The sequence below is a fragment of the Hemiscyllium ocellatum genome, chromosome 7 (genome assembly GCF_020745735.1).
Source record: "Hemiscyllium ocellatum isolate sHemOce1 chromosome 7, sHemOce1.pat.X.cur, whole genome shotgun sequence".
In the NCBI taxonomy this organism is placed as follows: Eukaryota; Metazoa; Chordata; class Chondrichthyes; order Orectolobiformes; family Hemiscylliidae; genus Hemiscyllium; species Hemiscyllium ocellatum.
Genome location: NC_083407.1, coordinates 18912809 through 18934666, shown reverse-complemented (window position 1 = coordinate 18934666; position 21858 = coordinate 18912809). Strand labels below are relative to the sequence as shown.

Sequence of the window (21858 nt, the reverse complement as noted above, 5' to 3'; positions counted from 1 at the left end):
GGAGGAAATTTCTGTTCAGCTAGCCCTGAGAAATGGTAAGGGAAAACAAAGGGATGGGTGGTGGGGGCATCTTTACAACAGCAACAAAAACAATTTATATGAGATAGTGCCATGAATGTAATAAAATCTCTCAAAGTGCTTCATAACCACTGAACAAAGCAAAATTGTGCCATTGGGCCCTGTAAAGTGATATTAGGTGAGGTGTTGTAAAACTTGATCAAAGAACTAGGTTTTCAGGATTGTCTCAAAAGGAAGAAATAAAGTAGAGAAGAGGAGCAGTGGACAGACATTACTCCAAAGCTTGGGGTAAATCAGTTAAAGGTTTGGCCACCAATAGTGGAGCAATTAGAATTGTAGATACACAAGAGGCTGGATCAGAGGAATGTAGGGGCTGGAGCATGACAAAGAGATATAGAGGGAGGGAAGTCATGAAAATATGGAAGAGAATTTTAAAGTCAAGGCATTATTTAACCAGGAGCCAATGTTGATCAGTGAACACGGGTCTAAGAGGGAAACAGGTTTTGCAGCAAACTAAAAGGCAGCACAGTGGCTCAATGGTTAGCACTGCTACCTCACAGCATCAGGGATCCTGGTTTGATTTCAGCCTTGAGTGACTGTCTGTGTGGAGTTTGCATGTTCTCTCTATGCCGGTGTAGGTTTCCTCCAGGTGCTCCAGGTTTCTCCCACAGTCTGAAGGTATGCAAGGTAAGAGGATTGGCCATGCTAAGTTGCCCATAGTGTTCAGGGATGTGTAAGTTAGGTGCATTAGCCATGGGAAATATAGGATTATAGGGGAGGCGTGTGGGTGGGATGCTCTTTAGAGAATTGGTGTGGACATGTTGAGCCAAAAGGCCTGTTTCCACACTGTGGGAATTCTTTAAAGCATAGGCAGTGAGGTTTTAGATGATCTCAAGCTTTTGGAGGATAGAACATGTGAGGCAGCCAGGAGTGCAGTGGAATAGTTGAATATAGGTTACAAAGACAAAAACAGTGAGGGTTTTAGCAGCAACTAATCTGAGACAGGGTGATGTTGTGCCATGTTACTCAGGTGATAATTGGTGATTTTAGTGAGTAATGAATATGAGATTAGAAGTTAATCCTAGAATCAAATGTGACACTGTTGTGCTGAACAAACAGAGTTAACCTCAGACTGTTGCCAAGGAAGGAGCTGGTGACTAGGATTCAGATTTTGCAGCAGTGAACCAAAAATATTTTCAGTCTCCCCAATATTTAGTTGGAGGAAATTTCTGTTCAGCTAGCCCTGAATATTCCAAAACAATCTGATAACTTTGCAACAGTGGAGGCATCAAGATAGTTGATCTGATGAGTTACTAAAAAGGTAATGAAATAGCAGGTGCAGCTGTTTGGATGGTCTCAATCTTCAGTGACAACACATCCATAAAATTCTTTGGGTTGCTTTTACTTTAGCATTTGGCCTGCAGTATTAACCTGAATTTCCATTTGCCTGTCATTCTCATTCTCCACTTTCTTCTCATGTTTATCTCATTGTATAAAGTAATGGATCTGAAAGAGTTAACATCGGAGACTTCATTGAGTTCTGCCTAATCTGATGATGTCGCAAGGACTTGGGTGGGGGCAGGCAATTTTCTAATAAAGCTCAATATAAACTCATGTGACACCACCTCATCTTTTCATTCAGAACTTTACCGCCCTCTGAACTCAACATTGAGTTCAAAACTTTCCAACCAGAACATCAGCCTCCATTTTGTTTTCTTTTATCTTGTAGGTTTTGGATTAATTCTCATTTAGCTTCATTGTGGCAGCTGTTCATTTTTCCGTGATTGCACATCCTTTATACAAAGATCTCATTTCTGTACGCATTTATTTACTACTCCCCTTTGACTTTGGCCGCACTGTATTTTATGTTTTCTCTGTATCTTAATGCATCATATTTTGCACCCTCTCTCTGTACTTCAGGTGAGAGTAACATTGATAGTGCTTTTCTAACAACTAAACTATTGATGATGAATAGTTTATCATCATTTTCTCAAGAGGAACTAGCCCCTAATTCTGAACTCGGTTAAACAAGTCCACATCCCATGAAATGTATTTTTAAAAAATACAGATGTCTGCAATATTGCTACAAATCTGCATCACTTGGACTTAAGTGAGCAGAGATGAGAACCATACCAGTGTGCGAAAGGAATGAGTTAATGCCTTTAAAAGTGAATGTAGTATCAAAGGTGAAGGTGATGGTACAGTTGTGAATTTATTTTTTATTCACACAGGAGACATATCATCTCAATGATAATGGTCATGGATTTGGGAGGTGCTGTCTTGGGACCCTTAGTAATTTCTGCAGTACACCTTGTAGATGGTACACATTGCTACTGCTGAACATCAGTTGTGAAAGGAGTTAATGTTTGCACATGCAGTGCAAATCAAGTGGAGTATTTTGCCTAAGGTGGTGCCAAGCCTCTTAAGTGTTGTTTGAGCTGCTCTCAACCAGGCCAGTTTTTAAAAAAAATATTATTCACAGATGATGACATCACTTGCTAGGCTAGCATTTATTGCCCATACCTAAATGCCATAGGGCAGTTAAGAGTCAACCACATTGCCTGTGGGTCTGCAGCCACATGTAGGGCAGACCAGGGAAGGATGACAAGCAGGAGGCTGGAAGAACACAGCATGCCAGGCTGCATCAGGAGATGGAGAAGGGTTACACCTGAAACATCGACTTCTCCACCTCCTGATGCACCCTGCCTTGTTGTGATCTTCAAGCCTCCTGTTTATCTACCTTGCATTCCAGCATCTGCAGCTTTTCTGTCTCTGACCAGGTAAGAACGGAAGTTTCTTTCCCTAAAGGGCATTAGTGAAATAGATGGACTTTTCCCCATAATTGATAATAGATTAATTAGACTCTTAATTCCAGATACTTTTCATTGAATTCAAATTCCAACATTTGCCATAGTGAAATTTAAACCCAGGTCCCCAGAATGTTACCTGGGTCTCTGGATTAACAATCTAGCGATAATATCACTCAGCCAAGTGGGGAATATTCCATAATATTCCTGACTTATGCAGAAGCTGGACAGGCTTTTGGGAGACAGAAAGTGGGATACTCACTCCCAGCCTTTGACCTGCTAATTTGTTTCTACTGGAGAATGTTGCCAGGAAAAAGGGATGGAGTTAATGGTGCAGGTGCAGAGTTCTTGGAAGGCCTTCTTAGTGGCTACTGAATGAAATGAAGCTTTATCTGAAATTGTATCTGACAGATGGAGACAGCAGATTAATCCTCTGGGAGGGTTAAATCTGCACTCTATCAAAAATATCCATGGAAACCATGAGGAGTCATGGAGTCTTATAGCATGGGAACATACCATACATGCCGACCATGTTCCCAAACTAATCCCATTTGCCAGCACTTGGCCCGTAACACTCCAAATCTTTCTTACTCATGTACTTATCCAAATGTCATTTAAATATTGTAACTGTACCTGCATCCACCACTTACCCTGGCAGTACATTTCACACATGAACCATTCTCTGTAGAAAAATGTTGCTCCTCATGCCCTTTTTAAACCTTTCTTCTCTCACCTTAAAAATCTAGCCTCTAGTTTTGACCTCCCCCATCTAGGTAAAAGACCCTTGCTGTTCACCTTGTCTATGCCCCTCATGATTTTATTAACCTCTGTAATGTTACCCTTCAACATTCTATGCTTCCATGTGAAAAGGTCCCAGCCTATTTTTATAACTCACACCCTCTGTTCCCAGCAACATCCTGATAAATATTTTCTGAACTCTTTCCAATTTAATAATATCCTTTCTAAACAGCGAGAGAAGAACTTTTTACAATACAGAGGAACATCGATTATTCAAAGGACACGGGCGGGAGTATTTCATTTGGTTAATTGAATTCCGGATAATCGAATTCCGGATAATATAGTTTAGTTAAGCATTGGGACCTTGTTGGATAATCTAATATTCAGATAATCAAATGTCAGATAATTGAGATTCCTCTGTACTCCAGAGGAGGCTTCACCAACATTCTCTACAACCTCAACATGACTTCCCAACTGCTCTAATGAAAGGTCTGAGCAATGAAGGAAAGTGAAACTAAACACTTTCTTAACCACCTGCTCTGCCTGTGATGCAACTTTCAAAAAAATTATGTACCTGAACTCCTAGCTCTCTGTTCTACAAAACTACCCAGGACCCTACCATTAATTGTATAAGTCCTCTTTTGTTTGTTTTACTAAAATCCAGTGCCTCACATTTATCCAAATTGGTCTTCATCTGCCACTCTCAGCCCATTGATGTAATTAATCAAGATCTCTTTGTAATCCTAGACAACCTTCTTCACTGTCCACTGTACATCCAATTTCAGTGTCATCCATAAACTTCTTAAGCATGCCTCCTACATTCTTATATCCAAATCATTCATATAAATGATAAACAAAAGAGGACTGAGTACCAATCCCTGTGGTACACAGCTGGTCACAGGCCTCTAATCGGAAAAACAGCCCTTTTACCACTACCTCGTCTCCTACCATCAAGCCAATTTTCTATCCAATTGTCAAGCTTTCCCTGAATCCCACATGATCTGACTATACTGATTATTCTACTATGTGGAACCTTAACAAAGGCTTCATTAACATCCATGTAAACAATATCTAACACTCTGCTCTCATCAATCCTTTTGGTTACTTCCTCAAAAAACTCAATCAAGTTTTGAGACACAGCTTTCCTTGCACAAAACCATACTCACTATCCCTCATTGGTCCCTGCCTCTCTAAATGCATGTAAATCCTAACTTTCAGAAGCAGCTCCAATAACTTAACCACCAATGATGTCAGACTCACAGGCCTATAGTTCCCAGGCTTCTCCTTACAGCCTTTCTTAAAAATTAGCCACCCACCAATCGAGATGTGTGCCTCTAAATTCTCCAAATGAGAGACTCATTCCCTGCCTTCCCATTTGGAACAATGTAGCTACGAGGTGCTCAAATGATACTGGCCATCACGGTTGAGTGAAGAAAAACAGGCAAGACAGACCTTATGAGGGATCTTCTGACACACTGGTGGTGTCCCTACCCTGGAACTGAGAGACCTAGATTCAAGTCCCACCTGGGTGTTAACATCGCTGAACAGGTTCATTAGAAAAATAGTTTAATAAAAAGGAAGATACACCTCATTGGAAGTGGACACTAATTTACTCAGTGTGGGTATTCAACATTTTTTTGTGTAGTGACAGCGAGAGCTAAATATTTATAGACTTGTCAGGCTTGTTTGATTGAGCAGTCATCCTGACACTTTTCATACTTGATGGGCAGCCAGCAGCATAACTTTAAAGAAGGGAATAACTCTGACCATGACCAGTGGGTACCGCACAATAACTTATTCAGAAAGAAATACTGAACCAGTCTAATTATTGTTGTTACATCTCATCAGTTTCTCGACTCAATTTTTCACAAGAAAATAATGGAAAATTTCACGGAATTTCAGTGAAAGATTAAGCAGGAAAACTTCCATGACTAATCCACCAGTAAAACCAGATAACAGAATACCTTGTTTTACATAATCTTAAGTATTACAAAGTAGCCTGATCTGTTGTGAAATGCAATATTTTATCTTCAACAAATTGCCTGTTGGTCTAACCAGTGTTTTTCTTGATTGCACTTTTGTTCACAACCAATTAACAGTTTGGCATGGACTCCTGCGTGGGGGACTTAAATACAGTTATTAATCTTTTGGAAATAATTGCTATGTTTAAATAGCCCAGCAGAGAAATTGTGCAAAGATTTTAAGCAGAGTTTTAAAAATTATTAAGGAAATTAAACCAAACTTGTGCTACAACAAATGCTCTCATAAATGTATAGCATGATGAGTGCCAATGATCTACATTTTTTACCACTACCTGAAACTATAAAAGGTTAAAAATATATATATAGGGAGTCCTCCATTTATGAACGCTTGTGCTTATGAACATGATCCCCGTACAGGGCAGCAATGTGTTTACTACACATACAAATGGCTATTTAATATTGTCCTGCATTGTCTTCTGACTTGTGTACAAATCAACTTGCAAATGAACTTCAGAACAGAATCTGCTCACAATCTGAGGACAGCCCATATCGAGCAGTAAGTGACCCGTTTCTACCTGTCCCGAGATCAAATTACTTCTTGATTTTCCTGTTTGCTTCTAATCATCAGGAAAGGGGAGGAAATTAGAAGAAGAAAGGCTTGCCCGTTGCACAACCTCAGGATTCCTTCAGTCATTATGCGACCAACGACTTACCTGTGAAATTTAGTCTTTGTTGTCAAATAAGAAACCCAGCAGTAAATTTGCACACCATAAACTCCCACAAAAAAAGCAAATAGATGATGAATAGACAATGTTTTTGTGAGTCATAAGTGTGATGCTGGAAAAGCACAGCAGGTCAAGCAGCATCTGAGGAGCAGGATATTCAATGCTTTGGGCAAAAGCACTACACTCTCGACACTAATCTCCAGCATCTGCAGTCCACACTTTCACCTAATCTGTTTTTGTGAGTTGATTGTGCAGAGAAAATGTGTCAGAAATTGTGGATAATTCCTCTGCTCTTATCTACTTAACCTTCCCCAGAAAAGAAACACATGTCTGATAAAGCTACATTTCCCACCAGAATGTTGGTTTAGAAGTCCTGTTGTGTTGAAGTCCTGGCGAGGAACCTGATGTCCTTCCCACTCACCGATGCATGTCTGGAAGTGAAGCTGGCATGCAATTGTGCGAGAGGTTGGAGTATGGAGTCCACTTTGTTTACCTGCCTTTGCTGCAATTATATACGGGGCAGAAAGTCTTGTTGACAACTTTTAACTCGGCAAATGATCACTTGGCAGGGATGGTGGGGCTATCACCCCTCTGCCCAAGGTGCCAACTCTGCTGCGCTGTTTTCTGTAGCTCCTATCTAACTCTCACTTACCTGACTTGGGCTCCATGCTGATCTTGGTTCTGTTGTGTGGCTGTATTGCTAGAGGTTACACTGCTCCTTGGCACTATCTGCTATGCATAGATGCCAACTTCTGAATGACTGGAAGCCCTTAGGTACTCCAATCTCAGGGAAAAGGCCTGTCACTGCCCAACTGGCACTTTCCACAGGAGGTGACTTGGGCTTTCACCAGCTCCCCAGGAAGGGGGAGGAGATGCCCATCGCCTGGATTGAATCCAACTCTTGGGGTGGGAACTCAGTCCCCAACTTTCTGAGAAAGTGGCAAGAGTAAGGCAATTGAGTTTCATCTGACACCAGCTCCAAGGCTGATGCATTGAATCTGCTCAAGATTGGGGAGATGAAATGCACACTAGGCGACTGCTTTGCAGAACACTTAAGTTGTATCTGCAGAACTAACCCTAAGTTTCCTGTTGTCTCTCACTTGTGAACCAAACCAAACCCCCTCAAAATATGTCAAGGAGATAGTCTGAGATGCTAACTTTTACCTATTTAACGACAAGTGTAAGGTGTTGCATTCCAGATGTGATTTGGTTGGTGAAAAATATGAGGCTTTAAACAAAACACACATTATTCTTACACTACAGTTAAATCACATACAAAATAAAAATAAAAAGTAAGAGTTGGATTAAGTGTAGTTCTATCAAAATGCTGAACAAAATAACATACAGATATAAACTGCTACTGATCGGCTGTTCCAATATAACAGCTGCCCATGAACACCCTGAGCAAAGGCAAATAGAAATGAAAACGTGAACCCAACACTAAGGAGAGAACATATTCTTTTGCACAGAGAGAGCTGTGACCTCTTCCAAACTTTTAACTTCACCAACTGAAAGCACAATCTGCAAACCCTGAATCTTTGTGAACTTGACTCCATCCACTCATGCTTCTCTTGTCGACTTTAAGAAAAAAGCATGTTATACTGCTGGGCATAGAGCAGACAGTTCAGCTACAAGTTACAATACTTGTTTTCAAGTAAACGAGGAGAGAACAGCTCCCTCTGATAGGCAGATCTGGTCAAAATGATACGGTTGTGATTGCTGGCCAACATCTCAGGTGACTGTGTGGAGTTTGCACATTCTCCACAGTGTCTGCGTGGGTTTCCTCCGGGTGCTCCGGTTTCCTCCCACGGTCCAAAAATGTGCGGGTTAGGTGAATTGGCCATGCTAAATTGCCCGTAGTGTGAGGTGAAGGGGTAAATGTAGGGGAATGGGTCTGGGTGGGTTGTGCTTCAGTGGGTTGGTGTGGACTTGTTGGGCCGAAGGGCCTGTTTCCACAGTGTAAGTAATCTAAAATCTAATCTAATCTAATTTAGTCTCTGTCTCAGGCTTGGTACAATGCTGCAGTGAAGCTCTGTACAAGCTGGAAGAACAACATCTCATTTTGCTGCTGCAAACTCTGCAACGATCAGGACTCAATATTGAGTTGAGTCATTTTAGGGACTGATCAGCTTCTTCCGTGTCCTTACTCCAACTTCTAGACATCAGGCTTTGTCATCACATGGTCTGCTACTCAGTGCCGAATAGTCCAAATTAACAGCTACTGATTTTTCTCAAACTGACCTTTGCCCTTTAACTGTTCAACTGTTTCTGTCTCACTCTCTGGGCTCCATCGCCACCTGTTGTTTATTCCTCATCCTTTCCCCACTCCTTCTTCAGCAGATATTCCAATCTTTTCCCAGCTACATTCAGTTCTGAAGAAGAGTCACTGGACCCAAAATGTTAACTCTGCTTTCTCTCCACAGATGCTGCAAGACCTGCTGAGTTTTTCTGTTTTTGTTGTCGTTAAGGATTTAAGGTTTCAAGAAGTGATTTATATTTCTTCACAGCAAAACACTATTGTGCATATTAGCGTACTGTTTTCTATGACACTATGCTCAAAGATCATTTCCTAATCAACAGAAACATTCAGGCCCAAGTGTAAACTTAGGATTGATATAAGGAGTAATTTCTTCACCCAGAGAGTGGTGAGCCTGTGGAACCATCTACCACAGAATATGGTTGAAGTCAAACCTTGAGTGTTTTTGAAAGAAAATTGGATATAGTTCTTGGGACTCAACGGATCAAGGGTCTGGGGAGAAAGTGAGTTGGATGATCAGCCATGATCATATTGACTGATGGAACAGGCTTGGAGAGATGAATGACCTATTCCCCCTCTGATTTTAGCATCTATGTTTATCATTTTATCAAATACAATTGTGGGTTGAGCTCTGTTTTTTGTCCATGTGTAAGGGCAGATGGATGCAAGGGAGGGGTGGGACCATGCTGAGTTTTCTATCCAGGGCCAAGAACCCAATATTCAAATAACTGCTGGATTCTGACCCCACCTTGCATCAACAACAGTGGAATAATGTGATTTTGGTACGAAATAGCTCGAAGTGGCTTGGCAACCAATTGGCAAGGCCGAGAGGTGAGAAGCAGTTCCATGAGGGGATCACAGGTTACAGGGAGACGGTGGGAGAATGGGGTTGAGAAACTTGTCAGCCATGATTGAATGGCGGAGCAAATCTGATGGGACAAATGGCCTAATTGCTGCTCCTATGTCTTAGAACAGTACAACACAGTACAGGCCCTTTGGCCCTCGATGACCCTTATGGTCTTATGGTCAGTGGTCAATTTTCACATGGCAGCCAATGAAAGGAATAGCTGTTGCCTGGAGCAGGACAGCAGAGGGTTTCATGGCTCAATTACTCACTAATAAGGAACTTCACCCAAACTTCTCAAACAAGAGAAACATCATGCTGGCTCATTTGAATTTCTTTCCTTTGAGATTTCAAATCAGCCGTCCCAGTAGACATGTCTCCCCACTACATTCTATAACATCCCAATCATGTGATCTTCCTGTCCTTAATTAATTTAATCACTCTGTCTGGATATTTTTTAATGCACTTCCAGAACAGGTAGAACTTGAACGAAGGTCTCCTAGATTCTGGCTTTCTCCAGCCTGTTAACAAGCTCTTCAACAAGCTTTTAACCACTGTAGTGATTGTAAGGAGGTCAGCCAGTTGGACATCATAGAGTATGGGCTCTTTGACTGGGGCTGTTAACCTTATCCAATCAGGGTGCCCTGCATCATAATTTTGCTGAACAGGTTTATTTGAAATAATAGATTAATAGATTAATAGAAAGAAACACTCTGATACCTGATGCGGAATGAGATAGGACTGAAGTCAAGGGCTGTTCATGTGTAAATAAAAGGGAGATACCAGCTTTGGTGGAGTTATTTCAAACACCAGTTAATTGGAGGTATGCAAGTTATCAGTTTGCTTCCTTCCCCACCTTTGAAAATTGCAGTGCATCACAAATACATAAAAAAGACTGTCATCCTGTTTGAGAATGCTCTTTTCAAAAACACTCACACCTGACCCTATCCCCATCAGTGATTCAGAATCCAACCCCTTTGACTCCACACTAGAGTGTTAAATTAGGTTTCTGTACTCTGGTGTCGAGAGAGGGACTTTGAATCTTCAAACTATTTGTGAAACTGCTAAGTTACAGTTCGCAACTGAGACCACCCATATTTCCCAGAGCAAAAACAGAAGTTGCTGAAAAATCTTCAGGCGGTCTGGTAACATCTATGAGGAGAAATCAAAGTTAATGTTTCAGGTCTGGTGAGCCTTCCTCAGAACTCAGTTTGGAGGAAAAGTCACCGGACTCAAAATGTTAACTTTTTGAGCTTTTCCAGCAATTTCTGTTTTTGTTTCTGATTTACAGCATCCACAGTTCTTTTGGTTTTTATTTAGTATTTCTCAGAGCACCCTGCCTGAAATCAATCCAAAACTTGTTGACTCCCAGACCTGTATAGTTTGACCATGTAAATAGTTTGCAATTTTAACCACAGGTGATCTGATATTGTTACAGAGTTACTGCACCTAAAATTGACCAAACTCAGGGAGAAATAGATGAACTAATTTCTTACCATGTTTGGTTTCATTTCAAAGTACTTGTAACTGTGTGGAAATGATTCCTCCTTCAAAACCTATTGTCTGAATACATAAGTTGACCAATGCTAAAAATACAGCATAAACTGAGAGTGTATAACAGGAAATAATGTGACCTTTCAAATTTCTACTTTGTATTTACAGATTGATCAATTCACAACTGTGGAGTATAGCCTCCCTTCAGATATGGATCTCACATTTAATTCTGTTAGATCTCTCACTCTGGGCAAGATTGTGGGTAAGCAAGTGAACAATTCTCTTTACCTTGATTCCAGCATTGTATTTGACCCAGATTGCATTTCCTGAAAGTATGATGGATGCAGATTCAGTCACAATTTTCAAAATAGAATGGGATAAGTATTTCAAAATGAGAGCATCTCCATGATAATGAGATGAGGAGCTATTTGAATAGCTCTTTGAAAGTGGAGTCAGAGTCATAGTGAACGGATGTCCTCTTCCTGTGCTGTATAGTTCCATTAATCTCTATGCTTAAATATGAGTTTGCGCCTATGGACTCAGCTATGTTGTTAGATATTTGTACTACTACTGTTTGTCAGAGATGAGGTCCACACTGATTAAGGTGAACATTAACAGGCTGTGTTGAAAATAACTATATGGGGTGAATAATAAGTGAGAACATCTTAACTGAAGTTTCCTGAGATCTGATACCATTAATGATATAACTCCTTTACTCCTAGTCAGAAACTACCATGAGTGGAAAAGTATTATTAATTATTTTTACTCTGCATTGTCGACAGATGCTTAAGCTTGGGTGAATTCTGTGAAAAGGAACATCTGACACAAAGAGCAGTGGAATGTTGAATGCGATGTAACAGTTACCTTGAACAGTTACCTGTGTTGGACAAATGTGTTAGCATCTTTAAAGTGAATTTGTGAAATGAAGAGTATCAGGAAAGATTTAAATGAGAAAGGTGTCTTGTGTCCCCATTGAAACACCCTGAGTGTGCCTGTCTAATCATCCATAAAGACCATAAGACCAGAGAAAATAGGAACAGAAGTAGGCCTTTGATTCCTTGAGCCCCCTTCAGTGGGATCATGGATGATTTGACATTCCTCATATCCACTTGCTTGCCTTGTTCCCATAACCCTTGACTCTCTGACTGTTCAATCAATCTTTCTCAGCTTTAATAAACACAAGGACCCTACCTCCACAGCTATCTATGGCAAAGAGTTACTAAGGCTCTTAACCCTCTGAGAAAATAAATTCCTCCTCATCTTTGTTTTGAATTGGTGCCCTTTTATTCTATGACCATGCCCTCTGGTCCTAGTCTCTCCCATGAGAGCAAACATCCTCTCAACATTTACCCTGTCAAGCCCCTTAAGAATCCTACATGTTTCAATGAGAGTACCACTTGCTCACCTAAACTCCAGTGAGTATGGCCCCAACATGTTTAACTTTTGCTCAGAAGACAATCCCTATGTTGTTATGTGGACCATCCAAGTGAACCTGCTCTGAACTGCCTCCAATTAAATGATATATTACAAAGTTGGTGTACTGAGATTAAACAAAGATGGAACTGGTTACTCTTCAGGGGGGTCGTTGTGCATCTTTTGGGCCAAAGGGCCTGTTTCCACACTTTGGGGATTCTATGATGCCATGATATTGAACAGGCCTGGCAACATCTGTGGAGAGAGAATGACTTGATGTTTCAAGCCCTGCATGATTCTTCTTTAGAACAATGTTTTAATTATCAAGGGAATCAAGAGGTTTTTTTGTTTATTCTTTTGAGGAAATGATGAAAGATGATTGGTGAAAGTAGGGCAGCGGATATTGTTCTACTTGGGCTTTGCCTGAAGCACTTGACAAGTTCCCTCATGGTATGCTGGCTCAGATGATTAAGTTGCAGGGAATCCACAATGAATTGATAATTTGAATACAAAACTGGCTCAGTCACAGAAGGTAGAGGGCAGTTGTGGCAGTGTTTTCTGACTGGAGGTCTCTGGTCAGTGGTTTTCCACAGGGATCAGTGCAAAGATCCCTGTTATTTGTAATCTATACAATTGATTTGGATGAAGATGTAGGTGGTCTGATTAGTAGATTTGCAGAAGACATGAAAATTGGTGGAGTTGTGGACAGTGGGGAAGATAGTCAAAGGATACAGCAGGATATGGATTGGTCGGAAAGTTGGGTGGAGAAATGACAGATGGAGTTTAATCCAGAGGATCATAAAGTGATGCAGTTTGAATGCAAGAGGAAAGTATTCAGTAAATGGCAGGATCCAATTACTATTGCTATTCTGTGGGATCTTGGGGTGCAATTGCATAGCTCCCTGGAATTGGCAACAAGAATGGAGAAGATGGCAAAGAAGGCTTATGGCATGCTTGTCTTCATTGGGTGTAGAAGAGGTTTATTAGGATGCTGCCTCACAAAAAAGAAAAGGTTGGAGGCTGACGGGTGACCTGCTAGAAGCTCATGAAATTATGAGAGGCATGGGCAGAGTGAATAATTGGAGTCCATTTCCTGTGATGGAAATGTCAAATACTAGGGACTCTGGTGTAAAGGGAGAGTGGTAAAGTCTAAAGGAAATATGCAAGGCATGTTTTTTTTCCTCAGAGTGTGGTAGGTGCCTGGAACCCACTGCTAGGGAAGATGGTAGAAGCAGATACAATAATAACATTTAAGAAACATTCAATGGGCATGTGAACAGACAGGAAATAGTGGGATACAAATCACGTGCAGGAAAATGGGATTAGTATTGAATAATATCCTGGCCAGCACAGACATGGTGGGCCGATGGGTCACTTCCCGTGCTTTACTGTTGTATATTCATACTGGCCTCGAGATAGGAACTCTGCTTCTATCTATGCAGATGCTGCCAGATCTATTGAGTTTCTCCAATGTCTTCCATTTTTTTTCATATTTCCAGCTGTATTTTGCTTTGCTTCAAGAAGGAGCTATATAATTTTTCTTGGTGTACCAAGCTCCGAAGATCTGCAGTACTTCCTGAGAGTTAGAAATTATGATGGGAGCTGTTGCATGCTCAGCAATGACCGTCTCCTCCAAATAAAGGTTTGACCTGTAGCCCCTGTCTTCACTGGCACCATGACTTGTAATTGTCCCTCACCAACAATCTCAAGGGTTCACTATTGACCAGTTCAACCAGTATCTTTGAGAGCTGCACTACTTGTTTCAACACTGTATATTGCTCACCTAAACAAATGCAGTGAAATCACTACCATACCTCAGACCTAATGTTAAAATGAATCTACACATCACAGTTCTTACATTAGCTCGCTGAGGCTAGATTTTAGTTTGTTTTTCACCTGTCTTTCCATGGCTGTGGTGAGCGTGTGTGTAGGAGGAGGGACAGTGTGGAAAGAAGGGAAAAAGTGGATAGCCACGATGACAAGCTTAGTAAATCAGCTGTTTATCTTCTGATGTTTGAAACAATTATATTAACCTGTTACTGTCAACTAAAAGAAAAAATGTCATGGAACAGTTAGACTTAATGCAAAGCCTTGCTTTCTCTTAACATGACAAGACTTCTGGTATTATACCTGCTGCTACTTTAAGCCTCCCAAGACAATTCTTAAACAAATTTAATTACTGTCAACACAGGTAGAAAAGGCACAGGGTTTCTTTTTTCATTATTTTAAGTTGCCATTCATTCTATAAATAAATCAAATTTAAATGCGGCATAGTTAATGCAAGCAGCAGGTATCTACCTGGGAATGTGATAAATAGAGACATCATACACACTTAAACTAGTTCCAAGGCACAATTAATTTAAAAAATAATCATTCTAAAGCTGTGCTTTCTAATATGTAAATTTATTTTCTGCTGTCTTCAGTTGGACAAGAGTATGTAAAATAAAATGAATATCCCACCTTCATTTTTTTTGCCCTTGTGTCAGGAAGACAGAATGAAATATTCAAAAAGCTCTTGGCTTTTCAGTTGAATAATTCCTCCACTTCTCATGGCAGCAAGATTTCTGTACACTTACCAAGCAAATTCTAATACTTTATAAGAGATTGTCAGACTGCAGTGATTCATGAGTTTAGCTTATTCCATCAGCAGATCTATTAGCATGGGATGTTAACGTACAAATTGATTAATCATTGCGTACTTAATGGTGCGCACTGGCGAGTGGTGTGTTTGTGAATATATGGGCAAGAAATAAATTGACTGTCTATAGCTCAGTGGTGAAGGGAATGAGGATTACCTTCAGTGAGGTGCTGGGCTAAGGCATACATGTTGAAAGACAGGGGCCGAGATGATTTGCTTTGCAAAAGCTGGGCTGAACCTTCTGTATGGCAGAATCTGCCACAAAGAAGAACCTTTGGCATTGAATGTTGACATCAACAAGTAAAGTGAGTCTCTAATGGAGGAAGAGATTGGTTCCATTGTGTCAGGCAATCCAATGCTCCCCATGGCAAATGAAAATAAAAATTAAAAAATGGTTTTGCCATCTTAAATATGTGCAGGCACTTTGAGTGATGAACTACATAGATATTGGTGGTACTTTAATTATAGCTGCTCAGACTGATAGAGAAGTACAGGTCGTTCTGCACATTTCCTCAATGTGAATTCACTGTAATGTGATAGACGAATTGCGGACGCAATTTGTAAAGCACAAACTTTTAAAACATGTGTTGGCTGTAATACGATTACATTACCAACACTTTAAGCACTATTTCTAAAGTGTGATTTTCCTATAATGCAGAGTTGCACAAGAAGACAACCATTGCATTAGAGAAGAACTAACTGTACCAAACACTTGGAGGGAACTGCCATCCAGCATTGCAGTGGTGCAAATGTTAGTCCATTTCTTGACCTTCGTTTTAACTGCTCCACCATTGGTGCCATGCTTTCAACCAGTGAGACTTGAAGACCATAAGACATAAGAGCAGAAATATGCCATTTGGTCCAACATGTCTGCCCCACTATTCAGTGAGATCACGACCGATCTGATATTCTTCAAATCCACTTTCCTGCCTTTTTCTCCATAGCCCTGAACTCTCTGACTGATTAAAAAACCTGTCAATCTTAGCTTTGAATATGCTTAATTACCCAGCCTCAACAGCCCTCTGTGGTAAAGAATTTTATTGATCACTACCCTGTGGGAGAGCTAATTCCTCCGCATCTGTCTTAAATAGGTGACTCCATAGTCTGATATTTATGTCCTCAGGTCTTTGACTGACCCACAAGGGGAAACAACCAGGCTGCATCTACCATGTCATGTCCCCTTAGAATCTTAAATTTTCAAAAAGGATGCCTCACATCTTTCTAAACATCAATAAGTCTCATAAGACTGTAAGATGTATGAGCAGAATTAGGCCATTTGGCCCATCAAGTTTGCTCCACCATGCGGGCATGGTTGATATGTTCCTCAACCTCATTATCCTCCCTTCTCTCCATAACCCTTTATCTCCTCACTAATCAAGAACCTATCTGTCTTTGTGTTAAAGATACTCAATGACTTGCCTCCATTGCTTTCTATAGCAATGAGTTCTATTGATTCACCACTCTCCGGCTGAAGAACTTTCCTCCTCATCTCTGTTCTAAAGGGTTACCACTTTACTGTGAGGCTGTGAGGTCCACTTGATTACAGACTCTATTTACTCAAACTCTCCTCATTAGAAACCTTCCAGAACCAGGATCAACCTAATGAACCTTCTCTGAATTGCCTCCAATGCCGGTATATCTTTCCTTCGATAAACAGCTAACAAACCATTCACAATATTCCAGATGTGGTCCGATTAAGTGCCTTGTACTGTTTTAGCAAAACCTTCCTATTTTATTCTCCATTCCCTTTGAATTAAAGTTTAAAATTCTATTTGCCTTCCCCATCAGCTTTAAATTTTAAAATTTAATCCACAACTGCAAATACAACAGCTTTAGCTGTTTATTAGCTGATCTTGGATGTTAGCTTTTTGTGAGTTTTGCAATCCTACACTGCTGCAGCTTACTGCGGTGTTTATCCATTTAAATAACATGCAAATCCTCTACTCTTTCTGCCAAAGTGATTCACTGCACATTATAGTCAGGATGTGAAACCATTGGAGAGAGTGCAGAAACTGTTTACAAAAATGGTTGAAGGTTGAGAACTGCAGGGATGAGGATAGGCAAACAAGTTGAAAGGTATCTCCTTGGAGAGAAGAGGGCTAAATGGAAGTCTGATAGAGGTTTTCAACATCATAAGCAAGCTGGGATGAGTCGATAGAGCGAAACTGTTGCTGCTCGGAGAAGGAACAAGAACAAGAGAGCATAGATTTGAAGTGATAGTTATTTTTGAGAAGATTTGTAGTTCAGGTTGGTGATAAGTATAAATAAAAAATGAGGTCTGCAGATGCTGGAGATCACAGCTGCAAATGTGTTGCTGGTCAAAGCACAGCAGGCCAGGCAGCATCTCAGGAATAGGGAATTCGACGTTTCGAGCATAAACCCTTCATCAGGAATGCATTCCTCATGAAGGGCTTATGCTCGAAACGTCGAATTCCCTATTCCTGAGATGCTGCCTGGCCTGCTGTGCTTTGACCAGCAACACATTTTCAGCAGTTGATGATAAGTATGTAAGCTAGTTTACATACTTATTTGAAGCGAAAGAAGCAAGGATGAAGTGAGGAAAATCTTTTTCACTCAGTGAGTACACAGGGTATGGACTGCACTGCTTGGAAATGTGGTAGAAGCAGGTTCAATGGAGACATTCAAGATGATTATTTTGATTACTCAGCTTTTGTGCTCAATATTTCTATCTAAGAGGCCTGACGTCCTGGAGACATTGCAAATTACTCTCTCAGCATGGCTTTCCAACTTCAAGGTTAAGTGTTCATGGATTCCAAGGTCCCTCTGTCCCTACGCTTGATTTAGAATTGTGCCATTATGTGTCAAGTGACCCCCATTAAAAAGGACATGAGGTGGAACTTTTGTTTTTGCATAGACAGCAGTTTGTGTGTGGAATGAACTGCCAGAGAAAGTGATGGATGTAGGTATAGTTACAATGTTTAAAAGGCATTTGGATAAGATCTTGAATAGGAAAGGTTTGGACAGATATGGTCCAAGTTTAGGCAGGTGGGACTAATTTAGTTTCAGAATATTGTCAGCGTGGACTGGTTGGACTGAAGGGTCTGTTTCTGTGCTGTATGGCTCCATGACTCCTTGCAACAGCAGTAGACTCACTAACTTTAAGGGCATTTAAAGGATGTTTGGATAAACACATGGATGATAATGGGATAGTGTTGGTTAGATGGACTTCAGATTGGTTTTACAGGCTGGTGCAACATCGAGGTCCAAAGGGCCTGTACTGCGCTGTAATGTTCTATGTTCACCCTCTCTAGAAAATTCATCGCCTCATACTTTCCAATTCAAATTGCATTTGCCATTTATTTCAAGAGCACCTGAAGAGCAGGAGAATCTGTATTTTTAGGCACAAGTCCTTCATCGGTCCTCACTTTCTCCTTTGCCATTTATTTGCCTATTCTGTTAGCCTATCTCTAACCTGTTGTAAATAATTTGTATCATCTTCATTGTATGGCCTTTCCTTCAAATTATGTATCATTAGCAAATTTTGCTCTGTATAGTCACCTTCGCACTGACTCTTTGGAAAACGCAATCTACCATTCTACTGACTGAAGAAAAATCATACACCATGGCTCACTGTTCTCTTTCCTTAAGCCATTGTATTTTTCTCAATTCATCAACGTAACACTGGCTCTGCTATGTAGGAACATAGAAAATAGGTGGTGGAGCCTGCACCACCATTCAATAAGGTCATGGCTGATCACACAATCTCAGTATCTCATTCCCACTTTCTTTACATACCCCTTGACCCCTTTAGCCACAATAGCCACGTTCAACTCCCTCTTGAATATATCTAATGAACCGGTCCCAACAGCTTCCTGTGAGAAAGAATTTCACAGGTTCACAACTGATTAGAGAGTTTTTTTCCTCACCTCAGTCCTGAATGGATTACCCCTTATCCTTAGACTGTGACCCCTAGTTCTGACTTCCCTAATGTTGGGAACATTCTGCCCACACCTAGCCTCTTCAGTCCCATCAGGATTTTATATGTTTCTGTGAAATCTCTCCTTATTCTTCTAAATCCCAGTGAATACAAGTCTAGTTGATCCAATCTTGCCTTATATGTCACAAGTCTCAATTTTGCGAACCAAGCTTTTAAATGCTACTTTAAAAATTACTTAGATTTTGTATAGAGGGCATCAATCTTTCCTGTTCATTAGAAGTATTCAGTCATATTCATCAGATGACCAATTGGTCAATTTGATCAAATTACAAATCTATGTTGATTCTCCTAATTAACTCAGGCTTTGCCAAGTTTGATTCTTATTTCTAAACTTTTATCCACCTACGATATGTGAAACTAATTTTCCGGTGGTTACTATGACTGTCCTTGCTTGAGTAAGGAAGTCACGTACAGCATGCTCCCCATGTTCGGAGAAGCATAATTAAGAAAACTGGGTCACAAGACAGAGAAAGGCATCAGCATCACATACAGCAATTATTCTGAAGGAATATCTTAAAGAAGAGGAGCATGATAACAAGCTGCTGAAACTTCTAGGTATGCTAGTATAATCTGTCAAACAGAAGCAAAAAACTGTTGTCATGTTTACTCCCATCGGATGGACAGATAATATTCAACTCACAATGTACTTTTGAATTTACAATGTGCACAATAATGATCTTCAATATAATGCCTGATTAACATCTTAAACCAGGAAAAAAGTCAATAGATACATCTTATAATTACATTTTTTTAAAAAGGTGCAGCTTTTATGTTATAAATGCAGAAGTACTCCTTATGGGGAGATGATAATGTAATGGTAATGTCAGCAGACTAGTAATCTAGAACCCCAGGCTAATGCATTCAAATCCTCCCAGGGCAGGTAGTGACATTTTAATTCAATAAAAAGCCAGTCTAATGGAGACCATGAAACATTGTTGATTGTAACCTGGTTCAGAAATGTCCTTCAGGGAATGAACTCTTTCATCCTTATCTCGGTCTGGCCGACTTGTGACTCCAGACACACAGCAATGCGTGTGATTCTTAATAGACATGGGCAATAAATGCTGATCTATACAATGATGCCCACATCCCGTGATTGAATTCAGAAACAAATAGCGGTGTATTAGTGCATCCAGACATACAAATTCAACTGCTATCATGACAATTTCGTATTATAAATCCAGTGACATAATTCTAGGAAATAAAGCAAGTATCAGTCATGATGAGCAGGAAACTAACAGATTATTGGGAAAAAAAATCCACCTGGTTTACTGTTTCTGTTTGGTGAAGCCTATCTGTTGTCTTTATCTGTACATAACTCCAGGCCTGCAGCAATGTGACTGCTTCTTAACTGATCTCTGGAATGATCCAACAAACCTCTCAGTGAATCCATAAAAGTGCAACTCCACCATCCTGCTAAGGTCATTAAATGCTAGCCTTTCCAGCAGCACTCGCATCTCATGAAAGAAATGTAAAAAAAAAATCATCCAGTTGTTGATGGTTTGTTACATAAACAGTAATGGGTATTTTCTTTATGATCACATATGAAGAGGCTCAACTGAGACATTGAGAATGATCAGGAGGCTGATATCGGTGAGGGAAAGACCCAGTGGTATAATCACTGAACTGTTAATCCAGAGACCCAGGTAATATTTTGGGGACCTGGGTTGAATCCTGTCACAGTAAATGGTGGATTTTGAATTCAGTGAAAAAAAAACAGGTATTACAAGTCTGATGATGACCACCAAACCATTGCCAATTATCAGAAAAACCCATCTGGTTCACTAATGTCCTTTAGGGAAGGAAACTGCCATTCTTACCTCATCTAGCCTACATGTGACTCCAGACCCAAAGTGATGTGGGTGACTCTCAATTGCCCTCTGGGGCAATTAGGGATGAGCAATAAATGACAGAGATGCCCAAGTCCCAAGAATGAATTTTAAAGAAAACCTCCCATTAAATAAAAAAAACATGTCTTATTATGGACTTCACTCTCTGACCTTGATCTATTTAACATCAGGGACACCGTGAAAAGATTATTTATATCAACACTTGAATTAAAACAAAAAATATGTCTGCTCATAGTGATCAAATGACTTGGAGATTTCCCTGACATTTGTGAATATTTTCAAGCAGTGTTAACACTGAAGCCAATGTCATAAACAGCAGAACTTCACAAGTTTAGTTTGGGCGCTGTTATGATTCACAACTTCCTTCAGAAAATAACCTCAAGAGTTCACACCAAAATTGAAAACGAGTGGCTGACTCATGATATGTTTGATTAGGCAAAGCATCTGAAGATGTCTGAGGAGCTATCATGGTTATTTAATACTAAGTCCCACAATACATCAATATACATCGTAAGCAGTTGATTGATGCAAGACTGTAAATTGCCCCACACCAGTTCAACAGCACTCTATCCACTGAAACTAAAAACAGTACAGCTCTAATTTTCTGTTAATTAACACCTCGACAGTTAACAAGCAGGCATTTCCAAATTTTCTTTTTGACATGGACTTCTTCACGTCAAGTTTGAAAGTGTCAAAATGACTGTGCAACTTTCTTCCAATGAAGAAATCATCAGATGTCCTGCAGGTTATTTAATGAACTTGGTAAGACCATGCCAATTGCAACTGATTTCTGTTACAGTGTCAGAATCCACACAAAAGACCTTAATGCAGCGCTCTCAGTTTTCCCACTTGACTATGGATGCAGAAGTAAGGAAGAAAAATGAAGAACACATTTTGATTGAGAAGAATTGCAACGTTGGGCAAGATGACTCATTGTCATTGACAAGCTGAACTAAAACCTCATTGCATTAAAGAAAGTTCATTTTTAAGGACTCCAGTTGCTATATATGTACAAAGTGAAAAAGAGTGGTGCTGGAAAAGCACAGCATATCAGGCAGCTTCCAAAAAACTGGACAGTCAATGTTTTGAGCATAAGCCCTTCATCAGGAATTTAGAGGGGGAAGGGGGCTGAGA

The 21858-nt window shown here is 40.2% G+C and overlaps 1 protein-coding gene across 1 annotated transcript in view; it reads left to right on the top strand.

Annotated features, from left to right (window-relative positions):
* Window positions 1-21858, top strand: part of LOC132817391 (contactin-associated protein-like 5) — an 899316-nt gene that overhangs the window by 751510 nt on the left and 125948 nt on the right. The window contains exon 21 of the mRNA XM_060827811.1: window positions 11034-11127. Coding sequence (XP_060683794.1) covers window positions 11034-11127 — 94 coding nt within the window. The remainder of the gene's footprint in view (window positions 1-11033; window positions 11128-21858) is intronic.